Consider the following 15,289-nt stretch of genomic DNA (forward strand, 5'->3'; position numbering starts at 1 on the left):
TTAATAAGGTATTTAAGGTGCCCATCAGTGTGGCGAGAGACAGTGTTGCAATTTCTGCTGCTACATTAATGGTGGCTGCCATTAATGTAGCGGCAGGAAAGGACAAAGGGGGCGGAACTGCAGTGTTGGAGCAAAAATCCACCAGGTACATCTGCCTGGGCCCATGAGGGCTGGACGCAGGGGCATCCGGTGCTGTCACGGGCCCAGGCAGATTTTCGCCCCAACACTACATTTATTTATTTATTTATCATATTTATACCCCGCTCCTCAGCCAAAAAAGGCTCTCAGAGCGGCTTACACTTAGAAAAAAAGACAGTCCCTGCCCTCAGGCTTACAGTCTAATAAAATACATGAAATGCCCTTTCCAAGGAGGCGCACCTGGTGAGCCTTGCTTTACTGTAGGCACCAGGCAAAAACCTTTTTATTCACCCAGGCATTTTTAAATATTATTAGTATTGTTTTACTGTAGTGTATCTTATTGTTGTATATTAAGTTGTTATATACCTAGAATATAGAAATGAAGGACAGTATATAAATATTTAAAATAAATAATGAAGTTTAAAGCCTAGCTCAGTTTACTCTTGTCAATGACCTAGGAATGCTAGAGTTGGGAGAGGCAGTTGTCACAGCATCCTGTAACATGTTACAGGTGTTTAAATAGTAGATTTTTTCCATGATACTAATCCATATTAGTGAATGTAGATAAAATGTCTAATTCCAGATTAAACTGGAGTGCACATCTACGTTCTTAGGCATATAGGTACTCTTACCATTTTAAACTGATTTTCTCCAGTAGGGTATATGCACAAGTTTAGAAATTCTTATCTTGGACTAATTCAACTAGAACTCCTATAACAATATACTGTAGAAGTCTTGAAATAAATCAGGGATGGACAAAAATGCCTCCCAAATCTCCCGCAGTTGCCCATCCTTGTTGTAAATGCACTTTAGAGTGGTCCTTCCACTCCATTCTTGAGGTGAAAGGATGAAAACTGAGGAAAACAATGTGTGAGTGTGTTGGTCAATCACTCAATGTGGAGACTTGTAAATTTAGGAGTTCTGATCTTTAGTGCAATACAGTATAAAACAGTTTATGTTCCCTGATTGTATCATGTGAGTGCAAATTCAGCATCCCAAGACCTTAAATTGAGGGAGGTTTGAAAGTCTCAGAAGCAAGGTGCCAGATTGCAGTCCCAGGCTCTTTAAAATTTACAAACCTAGCTCCATCACAAAACGCTGAAAATCACAGTATTATAAACTGGAGACTGAAGTCTGAAAAATCTTGCAACACATTAGCTCTTTGGCAGCTCATTAACTTTTTTCAGCTGCTGATGAAGGACTCCCGGTCCGAAATGTTGAACACCTTTGGATACTAATCAAAAACTTTTTATACGAATTCTCCAAGCACCAGAGCTTGTCTCTTCCGCACCCACTCTATTTGGTGCTTTTTTCTCCTCACAGACATTACCTGTTTTGGAATGGCTACAGTGCTTCTTGCCTGCAGTCTAAAATGCCTAATCTTCTGGAACTTGTAGTCTCTAGCGTCCAGCTAATTTTGGCCTTTCTAAGGCTCTGTAGTGATTTGATACGAATTGTTTTTGCTGCCACACCACCAAATACAGTGGTGGTGGGATTGCAGCCTTCAGGGTAATCCAGAGACTAGAATTTTACCTCTGGACTGCCCATAGTTCCCCACCCCTCTTATGGAATGTAAGCATTTGTGAGTCCACCCTAAGAACATATGAAATGGCCCAAAGGGATGATAATGAATCATCATTCACAGAATGTTGTGAGATGTTGCTGTCGTCTACTGATAATCATCCATTGTTTTCCTACTGCTCCTTGGATCTTTTCTGTTACGGAAAATCTCTTAAAGGAGAAAAGATGGAATAGCTGCACAATGCCTTCTAATGGCTAGTGCTAGGATCTCTCCATCTGGAACCACCCTGAGTCTAACCTATATGTTTTGAGCCTGCAAGATCTTGGGCAAAGGTTTTCCCTAGCCCTGTTATTTGAGATCCATTAATTAGTGATGCCTGGGTTTGAACTTTTGTATGGAAAGTGCTCTACAATAAATTCTAGGAACTGCACTTAATTGTCTAGTGGATGGACATGGAATGGATTAGGGAAGTTCCGTTTGTAATACTCTGTGGGGTGGGGCAAATAGCTTCATGGTTCCATCTTATTCCTTCTCCTTTCCTCTCTCTTGTTTTGCTGCAGAGGTTGAAAGATCTTAAGCAAAGAGAGTTTGCTCGCAATGTCTCATCAAGATCCCGGAAAGATGAGAGGAAGCAGGAGAAAGCCCTCCGGCGTCTTCATGAGCTGGCTGAGCAGAGAAAGCAAGCTGAATGGTAAGTGCTGATCTGTTAATACTGGAAAAGGTAGCTTGTGCCAGGTAGCAAATTAAACTGACTTACAGCTAAACATGCAGTTAGCACCCCTTTGGTCCAAGTCATGTACTGTGGACTGAATAATATGTTATTGTTTGGATCTTCATAGAATAGAATTTATCATCTGACCCACAAAAGAGGAATGCCTGGCTCAATAGTTGGATGTTCAAGTTCCCTTACCCTAAATCCTCCTCATCAGATACAGATTTCAGAAGGACGGTGTGTATGGCATGTGTAAATTAAATCCAATAGGTCTGCTGATTTGTATGGGAAAAGCTCCAGCCCTGAAATGAATAATGGGGTAGTCCCTATTCATATAAAGGTCCACATATGCATCAGAAATTTGTGAAGCCTTGGATCCTGATTTTTTCCCCTTGGCTAGAATATTTCACTTCTCTTTTTTAAAATTAATAAATACTCGGCTTCCATAATGGTTAGAACACAGTAACCATTCTACAGTGCTCCAGGAAGTGGGCCAATGTTTATGAAGCTATTTGTTAAAATGTTGTCCCTAGCTTTCAAAGTGATTCCACAAAAGATAACAAGAGATTGAGTAGTCATGATTGGAGGTGTTCAGGTGAATAATGAAAGATTAGATGTTAATAACCAGAGACTCTAACCATCCTTTTTTCTCTCTTTCTCTTCCTCCCCTTTCCCCCCTCCCCACTTCACAATTCCACAGTGCTCCAGGAAGTGGGCCAATGTTTAGAACTACTACTGTGGCTGTAGATGAGGAAGGAGGAGAGGATGACATAGACTCAGCAGCTTCCAGTAGTTGCTCCTCCTTCTCACCAGCTTCTGGGCAAGTTATCAGTATGTCCACAGACAAGGGTATTACTTATGCCAGTGGACAAACCAGTAGCAACACTGGTCTTGGGCAAGTTCCTGTCCAGGTGCAGCAAGCTGTTAGCTTGGGGGTTAATCCTCTTAAGATAGGTGTGTCTTTCTCATTTGCTAAAAAGGCCCCTGTAAAGCTAGAGTCAATAGCCTCTGTCTTCAAAGACCATGTGGATGAGTCCAGTACTCCTGATGATGAAGTCAAAATTGATGAGAGATCCCATTCAGATTCTGGAGCTTTGGGTAAAACTGGGGATGTTGAGGGGGCAAACAGCCCTGACCCCAAGGGAAATGAAGAAGAGCAAGCACATGAGAAAGATGGAGCAGGTCTAAATACTACACTATCAAAATTGAAGAAGATGAAACGAGATGATGGACCGATGGCACTAGAACCAGAGTATTATCACTACATCCCCCCTGCTCACTGCAAGGTGAAGCCGAACTTCCAGTTCCTGCTGTTTATGAAGGCCACGGAGCAAGTAGAAGCAGAAGCGCTGAGCAAGAAAGTGGCATGTGAAAGAAAGTGGAGCATCTCCCCCAAGAAGGTGGCAGTAACAGAATGTGTGGCCCATCACAAGGAACCAAGTCCCACCCACAAAAGTAGCAAAATGGAAGATAAAAATGCTTCAGAAAAGGCAGTCAGTCAGGAGGGCAAACCACGCAACGTGAGTGGTTCTACAGAGTCAGATATCAGTAAAGAGATTCCCTACCCTGCACCAATTGGTAAAGAGGCCACCGATGGGCCTAAACATTTAACAGGGCCCTTCTTCCCAGTACTGAGTAAAGATGAGAATACCACCCTCCAGTGGCCTTCAGAACTGCTGATCTTCACCAAAGCAGAGCCCTCTGTGTCATACAGCTGCAATCCCTTGTATTTTGACTTTAAGCTGTCTCGTAACAAAGACACTAAAGCAAAAGTAGCAGAAAAACAGAACACCATAACCAGCCTTTCTAAGGAGAAAATACAGTTGGCTGAAGATGGTGATGCAAGCAAGTGCAAGGAGGTGGACCTTCTAGCTGGCAGCTCCACCACAGTGCCAGAAAGTAAGTCCCTGTCAGTGTGTAGCAAGCAAGAGTCCAGCCCTGTGAGCACTGGCAAGTGTGAAGGACCAGAAGACAGCAGCAGAAACAGTCTTGTTGGTCGCAAAGACAAAATGGGGAAATCCCACAAGCACAAGAAGAAGAAGAAGAAGAAGAAGCACAAGAAGTCCACCAAACATAAACGCAGGCGAAAAGGTCAGGCAGAGGAGAAAAGCAAGGAAGAGGACCCAGCAGAAGATAAATCCAAGAAACGGAAGAAACACAAGCACAAAAAGAGCAAGTCTTCCTTTCCTGCTGAAACTGAGCGAACGCAAGGGACTGAAGATGCTGGCTACTCCAAGAAAAGAAAGTGGTGCGCTCAAGAATCTCAGCGAAAGTCTCTTTCTACTGAAGAAGGCAGCAGCAAAAAAGATGACAGTGGGTCTTCTTCCCAAGATCACAGCAACAAAAAAATCAAGGGGGACTTGCAGCAGTCCTCATCTGCCTCCAAGAGGTGGACTTCCACCTCAAGTTCAGTTCGCCCCAGCCATAGAGGCCGACAGAGCAGTGGTGGCTATGAGAGTGATGAGGACTCGTGCCACAAGCACTTCAGGCAGAAGTCAGCCTCACAGTACAGTGATGATTATGATTCTGGCAGCAACTGTTCACAAAGTCGCTCCCGATCGGGACGTAGGCATTCTTCTCGAAGGTCATCTCAGAGATCATACTCATCAAGTTCATATGCCTCCTCTGACAACAGCCGGTATAGCCACCGGCGGAGCTACTCGGAAGACAGCTATAGTGACTACAGTGATCAGTCACGGAGTCGTACCAAGCGCTCCCATGACTCAGAAGATGACTCAGACTATGTAAGTTCCAAGCGCAGATCAAAACGGCGCAAGTACTCCACTTCAGGAGATGATTACAGCCTGAGTAGGAGCAGGTCCCGGACCCGAAGCAGGAGTCGAAACCATGCCAGGGGGAGGTCAAGTACAAGAAGTCGAGGTAGGACACGCAGCAGCAGTTGCAGCCATAGCCGGAGTAAACGGCGGAGCCATAGCCGAACAGGGCACAGCTGGAAACGGAGCAGGAGCTACAGCCGGGAGCGTAGCAGGAGCACAAGAAGCCTTTCACAAAGGTCTCTTTCAAGGAAGGGATCCCGGGACCATGAAAGCCCTGCTGAGAGGAGATCTGGGCAGCGAGACTTCATCCGGTCCAAGATCTACCGCTCGCAGTCCCCTCACTACTTCAGAGCCAGACAAGGTGAGGGACCTGTAAGAAAGGAGGAAGCAAGAGGAGATGAAGTTACAGGGACCAGCAGTCTCTCCCAAAATAGTGGCAGCTCTAGCTTGGGGAGCAACTGTAATAATGAGGAGAAGAACTCTGCCACAGCCAGATTCCTTCTGGAAAAAATTCAGTCCAGGAAAGTGGAAAAGAAGCCCAGCAGCTATGAGGACTCTCTTGCAGGGCCTCACAAGGTTGGGATAAAGCTGAAGGATCCCCCACAGGGCTATTTTGGTCCAAAGCTCCCACCCTCACTAGGCAACAAGCCGGTCCTTCCATTAATTGGAAAGCTTCCCACAGTCCGAAAGCCAAGCATCAAGCAGTGTGAGGATTCTGCATTAGAAAGAGGAGTGGAACTGGAGCTGTCAGAATTGGATGAAGCAACCAGTGATGGTGGGGAGACAGCCCTGGCAAGCCAACTCCAAGTGGAGGAAACCATGATGATGGGAACACAGGACAACCTTCCAATTGATCAGAAAGCAGAAGTGGCCACAGAGATGGCTTCTGTTCCTCATGAGTCACCAGTGCTCCCAGAGCACTATGGAAGTGGTGATCTGATTGTGCCGCACAGCTTCCTCCCTGATTCCAGTGAAGGTGAAGCTTTAGAGCCTTTGGACTGCGGGAATCAGACTGCATCCATAGAAGGCAGGATTGTGCCCTTGGTACCAGATGTTGAGCACTTCGCTGGCTACATACCACAGAGTGGAGAACCAAGCATTAGTGGGGAGCCAGAGGGCACTGAGGATTCCTCCCTGGCACCACTGGAGAGCCAGCCTATCACCTTCACCCCAGAAGAGATGGAGAAATACAGCAAACTCCAGCAGGCAGCTCAGCAGCACATTCAGCAGCAGCTCCTCGCCAAGCAGGTCAAAGCCTTTCCTGCTTCAGCAGCCCTAGCTCCTGCCACAACCCCAGCCCTTCAGCCCATCCACCTCCAGCAGCCGACAGCAACTGCAGCCACCTCCATTACTACTGTGCAGCACGCCATCCTGCAGCATCATGCAGCGGCAGCGGCAGCAGCCATTGGGATCCACCCCCACCCCCACCCCCAGCCTCTTGCTCAAGTGCATCATATCCCTCAGCCCCACTTGACCCCCATCTCATTGTCCCACTTAACCCACTCACTCATCCCAGGGCACCCTGCCACCTTCCTGGCCAGTCACCCCATTCATATCATCCCTGCCTCTGCCATCCACCCAGGTCCCTTCACTTTTCATCCTGTACCTCATGCTGCCCTCTACCCAACTCTCTTAGCACCTCGACCAGCTACAGCTGCTGCCACAGCGTTACACCTCCACCCTCTTCTGCACCCCATTTTCTCAGGACAGGATTTGCAGCATCCCCCCAGCCACGGCACATGAAGAAGTGAAAAAGAGGCAGTGTCTATCAGGAGTTGTGGGGAGAGGGCAGAAGCATGTCTGTCTTTGTGTGTGTATCAGTCTCTCTTGCTTTCTGAAAGGAAATGACTGACACTGGACCTGAGAACAGCCAAAGAAAGGAAGGATTGGGCAAGGAAAGGGAGCCTCGAAGTAACAGATCTGCGGGAGAGGGGAAAGCTTTGTTGCTAGAGGCCTGCTTGTAAGAATTTCCAGGGGCTTGTGCATCCAAGGAGGCAGCTTACTGACATCTAGCAGGTGTGCCCCCCCCACCATAATTTTGATGGTTATATTTTAAATTGTTTTCCTTTCCACTCTGAAAACCTAAGTGGTAATACCTAAATTATCTTGCATTCAGTATTGTGTTTAATATAAAGTGTGAAAATAGTTATTCGAGTCCACCTTAAAGCTTAAATTGAACAAAGGAGCGAAGGGATGTCAACACTTGGACCCATCCCTCTGTTACCCCCCCTTCCCTGCTCCCATTTGAGAACCACATTCAGTACCTTGCTGATCACCACAAACAAAAACATGACCAGTTTCTGATAACAGAAACGCATGGCAGTGCTGTGCTTCCAAGCGCTGCGGAGGGAGAACAGAGAGCAAAGCCCTATCAGTCCTTGAAGCAATATGTTGTACTGGAGTCCTGTGAACATCTTGAACATGACTCTGTGACCTTGTACCCTTTCCTCTGTAATATTTGGTTCCTTATTAACTTATGATTTCTTTTTGAGAAGAAAAAATGTTTTAAAAATTGCACTGAACTCTGTATATGTCAATGCTGCTTTTTGTAGCTCCTCTGACAAATGTTCCATATTGGTAGTATACCGCAATAACACTTTTTACAGCCTGTTCTTTGAGTGGTACTTGTTCAGCTGGCTTTGGTTATCTATACATTTTTATGTAGGAAAGAAAACTTGTGTCAAAGGTTTAGCACTTCTAGTTTTGGCTAGGACACAATATGACTTCATGCATGTATATTTTGAGCTCATTTTTCAAGAAATTTTATGTATCGAAAATGAAAAAAAAATTTCATTTTACAGGGGGAAATGTGACAAGATTTGGAATAATACAGGGGGAAATGTGACAAGATTTGGAATAAACGAGGAGCAGTGATCTGGGTCCTAATTGTCCTGTATAATGACATCTCTTGTAACTTCTGTGGAAAAGTTAGTATGGCAACTGAGGTATTCACTGCATGCTGCAGTCAGTAAACTCAAACTAGGCCACTAGTTTGAGCAGGAAGTCACTTTCCAAAAAAGGGTGGGTCTCATAGAAAACATCCAAAGCCCAGCAATTTTTCCTGGGATTCAAACCACTTGTTTTGAATCATTGCAACAGCATCACTTTGTGTGTGTGTGTGTGTGTGTGTGTGTGTGTGTGTGTGTGTGTGTGTGTGTGTGTTATGTGTGTGGGAGAGAGAGAGACATTTCTTTATTTTTAAATATGTGTCTTTATGTTTTGGAGAAATTTTGAGAAGTGTGTTTTTGTTTTAAATCTTTCTTGGGATTTTCTTCTAGTTATTAGTTGTGCTGTCCTCTCAGCTGTCCCTTTAATAGAGGAGTTCGCTACCAGGAGAGAGAAGAAACCTCCCTATTGCCCCTGAAAAAATGGGGGTGGGAGGGATTAATATTAAAATCTCAGTTTAAGGACGGAGGGTGCAAGGAGAGAGGCCAATTTCCTGCAAAGTGGTTGTTGTTTGTGACTTGGCTGTATCCCGACCAGATGGGCTTTGCTAGTTTGTAGGTCTGCACGCCAAAATTGTGAAAATAATCACTGTTGCCTGCTGCCCTGAAATTCCCAGGCTCTAGACCCTCTAAATGTCCTTACACTTTGCTAGAAAAAACCGTAGCACTGGAAAATGCTGCTCTTCTGACAAAGGGACTTGGTTGGTAGTTGCTATGGATATTTAACAAGTAACAGTATTAATTTCTCAGTGCTTCATTCTCTTGAGGTTCAGGTTGTAGACACAACATCCCAGCAGGGCGCAGATGGAGATTGGACTTCCACAAGAGTGCTTACAACAAAGAGAATACACTAATACTTCAATATCAGCAGGCTATATTTAACTTTGTCACATATATATATATATATATATATATATATATATATGAAGAAAATAAACTTTCTAATAAACTAGTAATTTGGGGGAAAGTGTGTGTTTACTTGTTTCCCAAAGGATCACATTCAAGTTGCTAGTTCTAATATTGAGACTCTTCTTTCACAAACACACACACCAACTGTATATTTATTTACTCAAGGCACAGAGCACAAACTAATGTTTTGACTACAACTCCCATCATTCCTGGACATTGGCCATCCTAGTTGAGGCTGATGAGGGTTGAAGCCGATTTCTACAGCTGGAGAGCACCAGGTTGGGGAACGCTGCCATATACTACATATCTTGCTTTAAGAAAAGCATCCCTGTTCTGTTTTCATCACTTTGAAATCCCTTATTGCTGTGATCCCACTTCCCTCAATTTGTTCTCACTTCAAGATCCTGGACCATGTTTACAAAAGAATTCCCTTCTGAAATTGAAAAAAAAAACCTAAAATACGTATGATTGACATCCTGGAACCCTGTTCTTATTATCACTACTTAGTACTTACAGGAGGAGGTGCAGCTTATTCAGTGACGGAGGCCTTCAAGAGGCAGCTGGACAGCCATCTGTCAGGTAGGCTGTAAGCTGGATTTCTGCATTGAGCAGAGAGTTGGACTTGATGGCTTTATAGGCCCCTTCCAACTCTGCTATTCTATGATATCAGAGTGGTTATATGTGTGTCAGCTGAGATACCCCTGATCCCACACCATTACTCAGTGTGAATAATGTCCTAGCAGTTGGTTAGAGCTTCTCATTCCCATGATCCTTCTTGCTCCCCTGTGCGTTTTCTATTTACTTATGCACCTTTCTCTTACCATTCAAATACAAAAAAATTAAATCATACCAAAACAAATTAAAAGCACTAGATAAAGGCAGCGTAAGATTAATCAAATTTCAGTGTTTTACATGTTTTTAAGGCTCCAGAAATCCTACCAAAAATCATGCCTAGGAAGAACATTCCACAAACAAGATACCACAACTGAGAAGGTGCTCTGAGCTGGTCAGCACCTGCCATAGATCAGTTGGTTGAAGCATCTGATGAAAAGCCCCAGACTGGTCCAAGACATTTTGCTGCCTGAAGCAAAGGATAAGGTGGTGCTCCCTCACAAAAATTCCGCAGGTGGCAGCTCATGGGCATGGGAATGGCTGAGGACTTTCTGCCACCACCTCTCTTGAAGCATCATCTGTTTCACTGCCTAATATAAGGTCCAGCCCAGGAAGCACCTCTGGAATTGACCTCAGTGAACAGGCAAGCTGATATTGAGATGGCTGATCTTTTCTCTGGTCCTTAGCAGTAAAGGGTTTTAAAGGTCAATACAGGCACTTTTAAATGAGATTGGAAACGACATAGGAGCTACTGCAGCTGCTTAATGATATGCAAGGTTCTCCCAATACCCAGTCCAAGTTAACAATTTAGCCACTATATTCTGAACTAACCAGGTTCCAGACAGTCTCCAAGGACAGCCTCGTGTACAATGGATTAGTGAATATAGTAAGCTAGCCTGAAGGTTACAAGATAAATGTATGGCTATTTCTGTCCAGAAGGGGTCATGGTCTTGTGCCATCCAGTGGAAGGTAGTCCAAGTCACTGTGGCCACCTAGGTCATAAAGATGTATCAATGAGCTCCTCCAAACTGCAAATCTGATCCTTCAGGGATCTCCATCCAGAACAGGTTTGAAAAAACCATTGTGGACAAAAGAGCTACCCATAACACCTCCATCTTGTCTACACTGAGTTCTGATTTGGCCTTCATTCAGCCATTATGGAGCTCAGATGTTAATTTGGCATTTAATCGTAGTCATAGTCAAATTATTTATATCTTGCATTTCCCACAAAATTTTCCTCAAAAGTTTACCAAAATATACAATCACCATAATTATGATACTAGTTCACTGTTTTGTCTTAATTGATTTCATTGCCTTGTCTTAATTAGATGGAATGGAGAAATAAGAGTTATGTGCTGTCATAGCTGCTTGCCATGTGTTGTCATGGCTGCTTTGCTTAAAGTAAAGCCAGAAAGAACTTGCATTCAAAATTCAAAAATGTGAAGAACAGTCCACCTATGCTGGGTGAGATGGCACCAGTGATTCAACATTAAAAAATGGGTCCGAAGAGTGAACTTACACGGAATGGTATCAGTCAATTCCATTCTTTCCACTAACCCTGTTATGTGGTTTTGCTTTGCCTGTGTTTCTTGATAAAACCTATGCTAGTTTCCCGTGTCCATGGAGGAGGCAACTGCATTAGCCTGACAGAGACTCCTTCATGTGTTTTTGGCAGGAAACGTAGGGTGTATACAAAATAGAAGGCAGCAGTTGGGATAAACAGAACAACGTGGTGCTAACCAGCATACAAACTGCAATACTAAACATGAACAAACATTGGGGTAATGGATTCAAAGACACATTTTAATTAACAATAATGGCACAATTAATTAACAATTGTTAATTAACAATTAACAAGTAGTTAACAATAAATACTTAACCAAACAAAAGTTGTTTTGAGTTGAGAAATGCTTGACAAGGCACTTGTTCAGTTGACAGTATCTGGCACATACTATTTAGTGCTCAGAACAGACAAAAGTATTTTATAGTAGTGAAATGCTTAACATAAGACATGTTTTGTTTACAGTATCAGGCACGTAGTATTTAGTGCTCAGAACAGACAAAAGTAATTTATAGTAGTGAAATGCTTAACATAAGACATGTTTTGTTTACAGTATCAGGCACGTAGTATTTAGTGCTCAGAACAGACAAAAGTAATTTATAGTTGGAAAACGCCTAACAAGAAACTTAATAGAACAAAGTTGTTTATAATGGCAAAACTATAGCTTGATATGGACCTTATACAATATTTATTTATTTATTTATTTATTTATTAGATTTATATACCACCCCCATAGCAAGAATTCTCTGGACGGTTTACAGAAATTCTAAAATTGAGATAGAAACGAGTATACAAAATTTAAAATTCTAAAATGCAGAACATACATACATAAAGCATTAAAAACCATTAAAACTAAACATGTGGGTGATTAAGATGTGCTGCCATATGCCTTGGCAAATAGGAAAGTCTTAACCTGGCACCAGAAAGATAGCAGCGTTGGTGCCAGGCGAGCCTCGTCAGGGAGATTGTTCCACAGTTTGGGGGCCACCACCGAAAAGGCCCTGTCCCTCGTTGCCACACACTGAGCCTCTCTCGGAGTAGGCACCCGGAGGAGGACCTTAGATGTTGAACGTAGTGACCGGGTATATTCACGTTGGGAGAGGCGTTCTGTCATGTGGTCCCAAGCCGTGTAAGGCTTTATAGGTCAAAACCAGCACCTTGAATTGGGCTCGGAAACATACAGGCAACCAGTAAAAGTGGACCAGAGCAGGTGTTATATGGTCGAACCTTCTGGTTCCCGAAATCAATCAATCAAGATCTCTCTGGTTTGTTTTTGTAAATCATTTTGTCAAACATGTAGATTCTTTCCCCACTTTGATATTATGGACTATTGTGTAGATCAGTGAAAAAAAATCCTAATTAACACCATTTTAGTTCCATGTTGTAACACAACAAAATATAAACGAGTCAAAGGGGTGGGGTGGGGTGAACACTTATGCAAGGCACTGTATGTTCAGATGAGTTTATCTAATCTGGAACAACAAATTGCAGGATTGGGCCCAAGCTTTGAAAACTGATTTCCAAAAGTAAGCCCTGATTCAAAACTGCATACATATTGCGAAGTTGAGTCTTGGTGTTTGAAAACTGCATTTAGGCCTCAGCCATGGCTCATCTGCACTTTGGTTGAATCTTTCTACTCTTAGAGGTCAGACCTAAACTTGTCTACTGCACTTTGACTAGAAGAACTGCCATAGTGCACCGAATCTATTATTTATCCATTTATTTACATTATACAAAACACCAAAATATTTTCGTAACAGTAGTCTCCCAGGAGTGTTTGACATTTGGGAGCTGATGTGTTCTTTTCTAAAGCTGACTCTGTCTCTGATCTTATCCACTTTGCTTGATTTCTACAAGTACTATAGTTCAATCATGATTACAGCCTGTTTGTTTATAACAATCATTAAGGGTGTAGTCCTAAGTATGTTTAGACAGAAAAAGTCCTACAACTCCCAGCAGGGTTGGCTGGAACATACTTGGGAACTGTAGGACCTTTCTGTTTAAACATGCATAGGATTGTGCCCTTAATCATTTCAATATTTGATATAGTAAAGCACTATTAAAAATAACATCAACATATATAGAACTCAAAGCACTAGTTCACATATATTATCTGTGATGCTAATGTTAGTCCTCTAAGGCTAGAATACGATTATTTCCATATTACAGATAAGAAAGTTGAGGCTGAGAGGCTAACTGATGGGTTATAGCTGAGAGGACATTGAATTCCCAGTTCACATTTAGCCATTATAATACTGTATTTCTTCGATTGTAAGACACACACTAATTTCAGTACCACCAACAGAAAAAAACCTTTATTATTCTAAGAATAATAATCGCACCTGTGATTCTAAGATGCACCCTGTTTTTAGAGATGCTTATATGGGGAAAAAGTGTGTCTTAGAATCAAAGAAATATGGTACATCTATTCCTTTTTGGATGTAAGTTCAATTGAAATCAATTGAATTGTATTTCCGTTTAAATAAGTTTAAGATCAGGTTATTATTTTTTCTCTAAGGCAATATTTACAAGGTTTTGTTTTGTTTTGACAAGAGATTAGAATTTTAAGTTGAAATGTCATTGAGGCCAAAGCAGAGAGATTATATGTGCCCCTTATTTCCATCGTAATTGGGGGGGGGGGGGGAGCCCAAGCAAGTTAACTAGCTAGTTAATATAAGCAATCATAGGTGATGCATTTTTCTGTGGCTTGATTTTATAAGAAAATAGGTTGTTACTGATTTTTTAACAGTTTATAAAATTAAAAATTACAGTTTATAAAATAACGGCATTGTCTTTGTTTTTAAAATGTTTTTGTGTACTTTCATTTATGCTTTTAGAATGCCTCCAAGGAAGGAAATTTTGTTTTCCAAAACACATTCCATATGGATAGGGGGACAGGGCTCCTGTATCTTTAACAGTTGTATAGAAAAGGGAATTTCAGCAGGTATCATTATTATGCATGCAGCACCTGGTGAAATTCCTTCTTCATCACAACAGTTGCAAGAACCCTGCCTTATTTTGTATCTGGTCAAGAGAGCAGGGCTGAGAAATTTTATTATCTGGGAATTTTATAAATTTTATTATCTGGGAATTTCTTTTGGGAAGCTCCTGCATAACTTCTGATAAATTTCATTTTAGTTGGGTCCGTTCGGGTAAGTATCCGGCAATTTGTGGTAAAAGGTGCTACTTTGCTCACATTTACTTTAGGCCTATATAAGTCATTTAAGATAGAGACCCCCCCAAAAAAATCAATTAGAAATCAATATGGCGGCCATCTTTCAAAATGGTGAACTCTATCTTAAAAATGGCATAGATAAGCAGTTGAGGTGTCTTATAATTTTTTTTGGTCAAAAAATTCAATGGTACTATTTTAAAGTAGGTATTTTAATAAATCTGCTTTAAAAATGAGAAAATGAAAAAAAAATACTTTTTATTGTAAAATTTATTCACTAATCAAACATTTAACAGCCCCATCCAATGTTTAAAATATATCAATTTTTTTATTTATATAAGGGAAAAACTACCAAAAATATGAACTATTAACTGTTATTACAGTATTCCTCATTTCTAAATTTAATGTGTAACACTGGTATATATTGAAGTATACGTAAATTAAACCACATTTAAGAAATAATTAAATGAAATCATTGTCTTTGATGTTTAGGCACTTAAATATTACAATACAACATCAGTGTCCTCAAATGGTTCTTCTACTATTGAGTCAGTAGACTTCAAGCACTTTGCCTTACAGTTCTTACACAGCAGTGTACATGGGGCGCCAGCATTTTTGCAACTGCAGCGTGATTAGCATCCTGATTTACAGTTGCAGCGGACCAACTCTCTGCAACTTTCCCATATTGCTGGAAGAGATGTCCACAAGGGTGTCCATATGCCATCAGTTTTTATCCAGCCCCACTCTGAAGGTGGAGGTAAGACTGGATTTGCAACATGAGACTGCCCCCACATATGTCCACCCTGATAATCAGCCCTTAGAATGTGCTTCTGCAAGGCAGCTGCAGTCGGAGGCACATTTTCTAGCAGTCTACCTTTTGATGAAAACAGCATTTTCCTGGCTTCAGTGATGGACATGCCAGCACATTCTGTACTGTAAAG

At 42.1% G+C, this 15,289-nt stretch overlaps 2 protein-coding genes across 5 annotated transcripts in view; both read left to right on the forward strand.

Moving 5' to 3' along the window:
- Window positions 1-9,018, forward strand: part of GPATCH8 (G-patch domain containing 8) — a 171,604-nt gene extending 162,586 nt beyond the window's left edge. For all 4 annotated transcript variants that reach the window (XM_063132916.1, XM_063132925.1, XM_063132934.1 and 1 more), the window contains 2 exons: window positions 2,221-2,351; window positions 3,073-9,018. In XM_063132916.1, the coding sequence (XP_062988986.1) occupies window positions 2,221-2,351; window positions 3,073-6,892 (3,951 nt within the window). In that variant the 3' untranslated portion in view covers window positions 6,893-9,018. The remainder of the gene's footprint in view (window positions 1-2,220; window positions 2,352-3,072) is intronic.
- The window catches only part of FAM171A2 (family with sequence similarity 171 member A2), a 210,327-nt gene that overhangs the window by 55,630 nt on the left and 139,408 nt on the right, over window positions 1-15,289 (forward strand). The gene's annotated exons all lie outside the window — the stretch shown is intronic.

The sequence above is a fragment of the Elgaria multicarinata genome, chromosome 1, assembly GCF_023053635.1.
Source record: "Elgaria multicarinata webbii isolate HBS135686 ecotype San Diego chromosome 1, rElgMul1.1.pri, whole genome shotgun sequence".
In the NCBI taxonomy this organism is placed as follows: domain Eukaryota; kingdom Metazoa; phylum Chordata; class Lepidosauria; order Squamata; family Anguidae; genus Elgaria; species Elgaria multicarinata.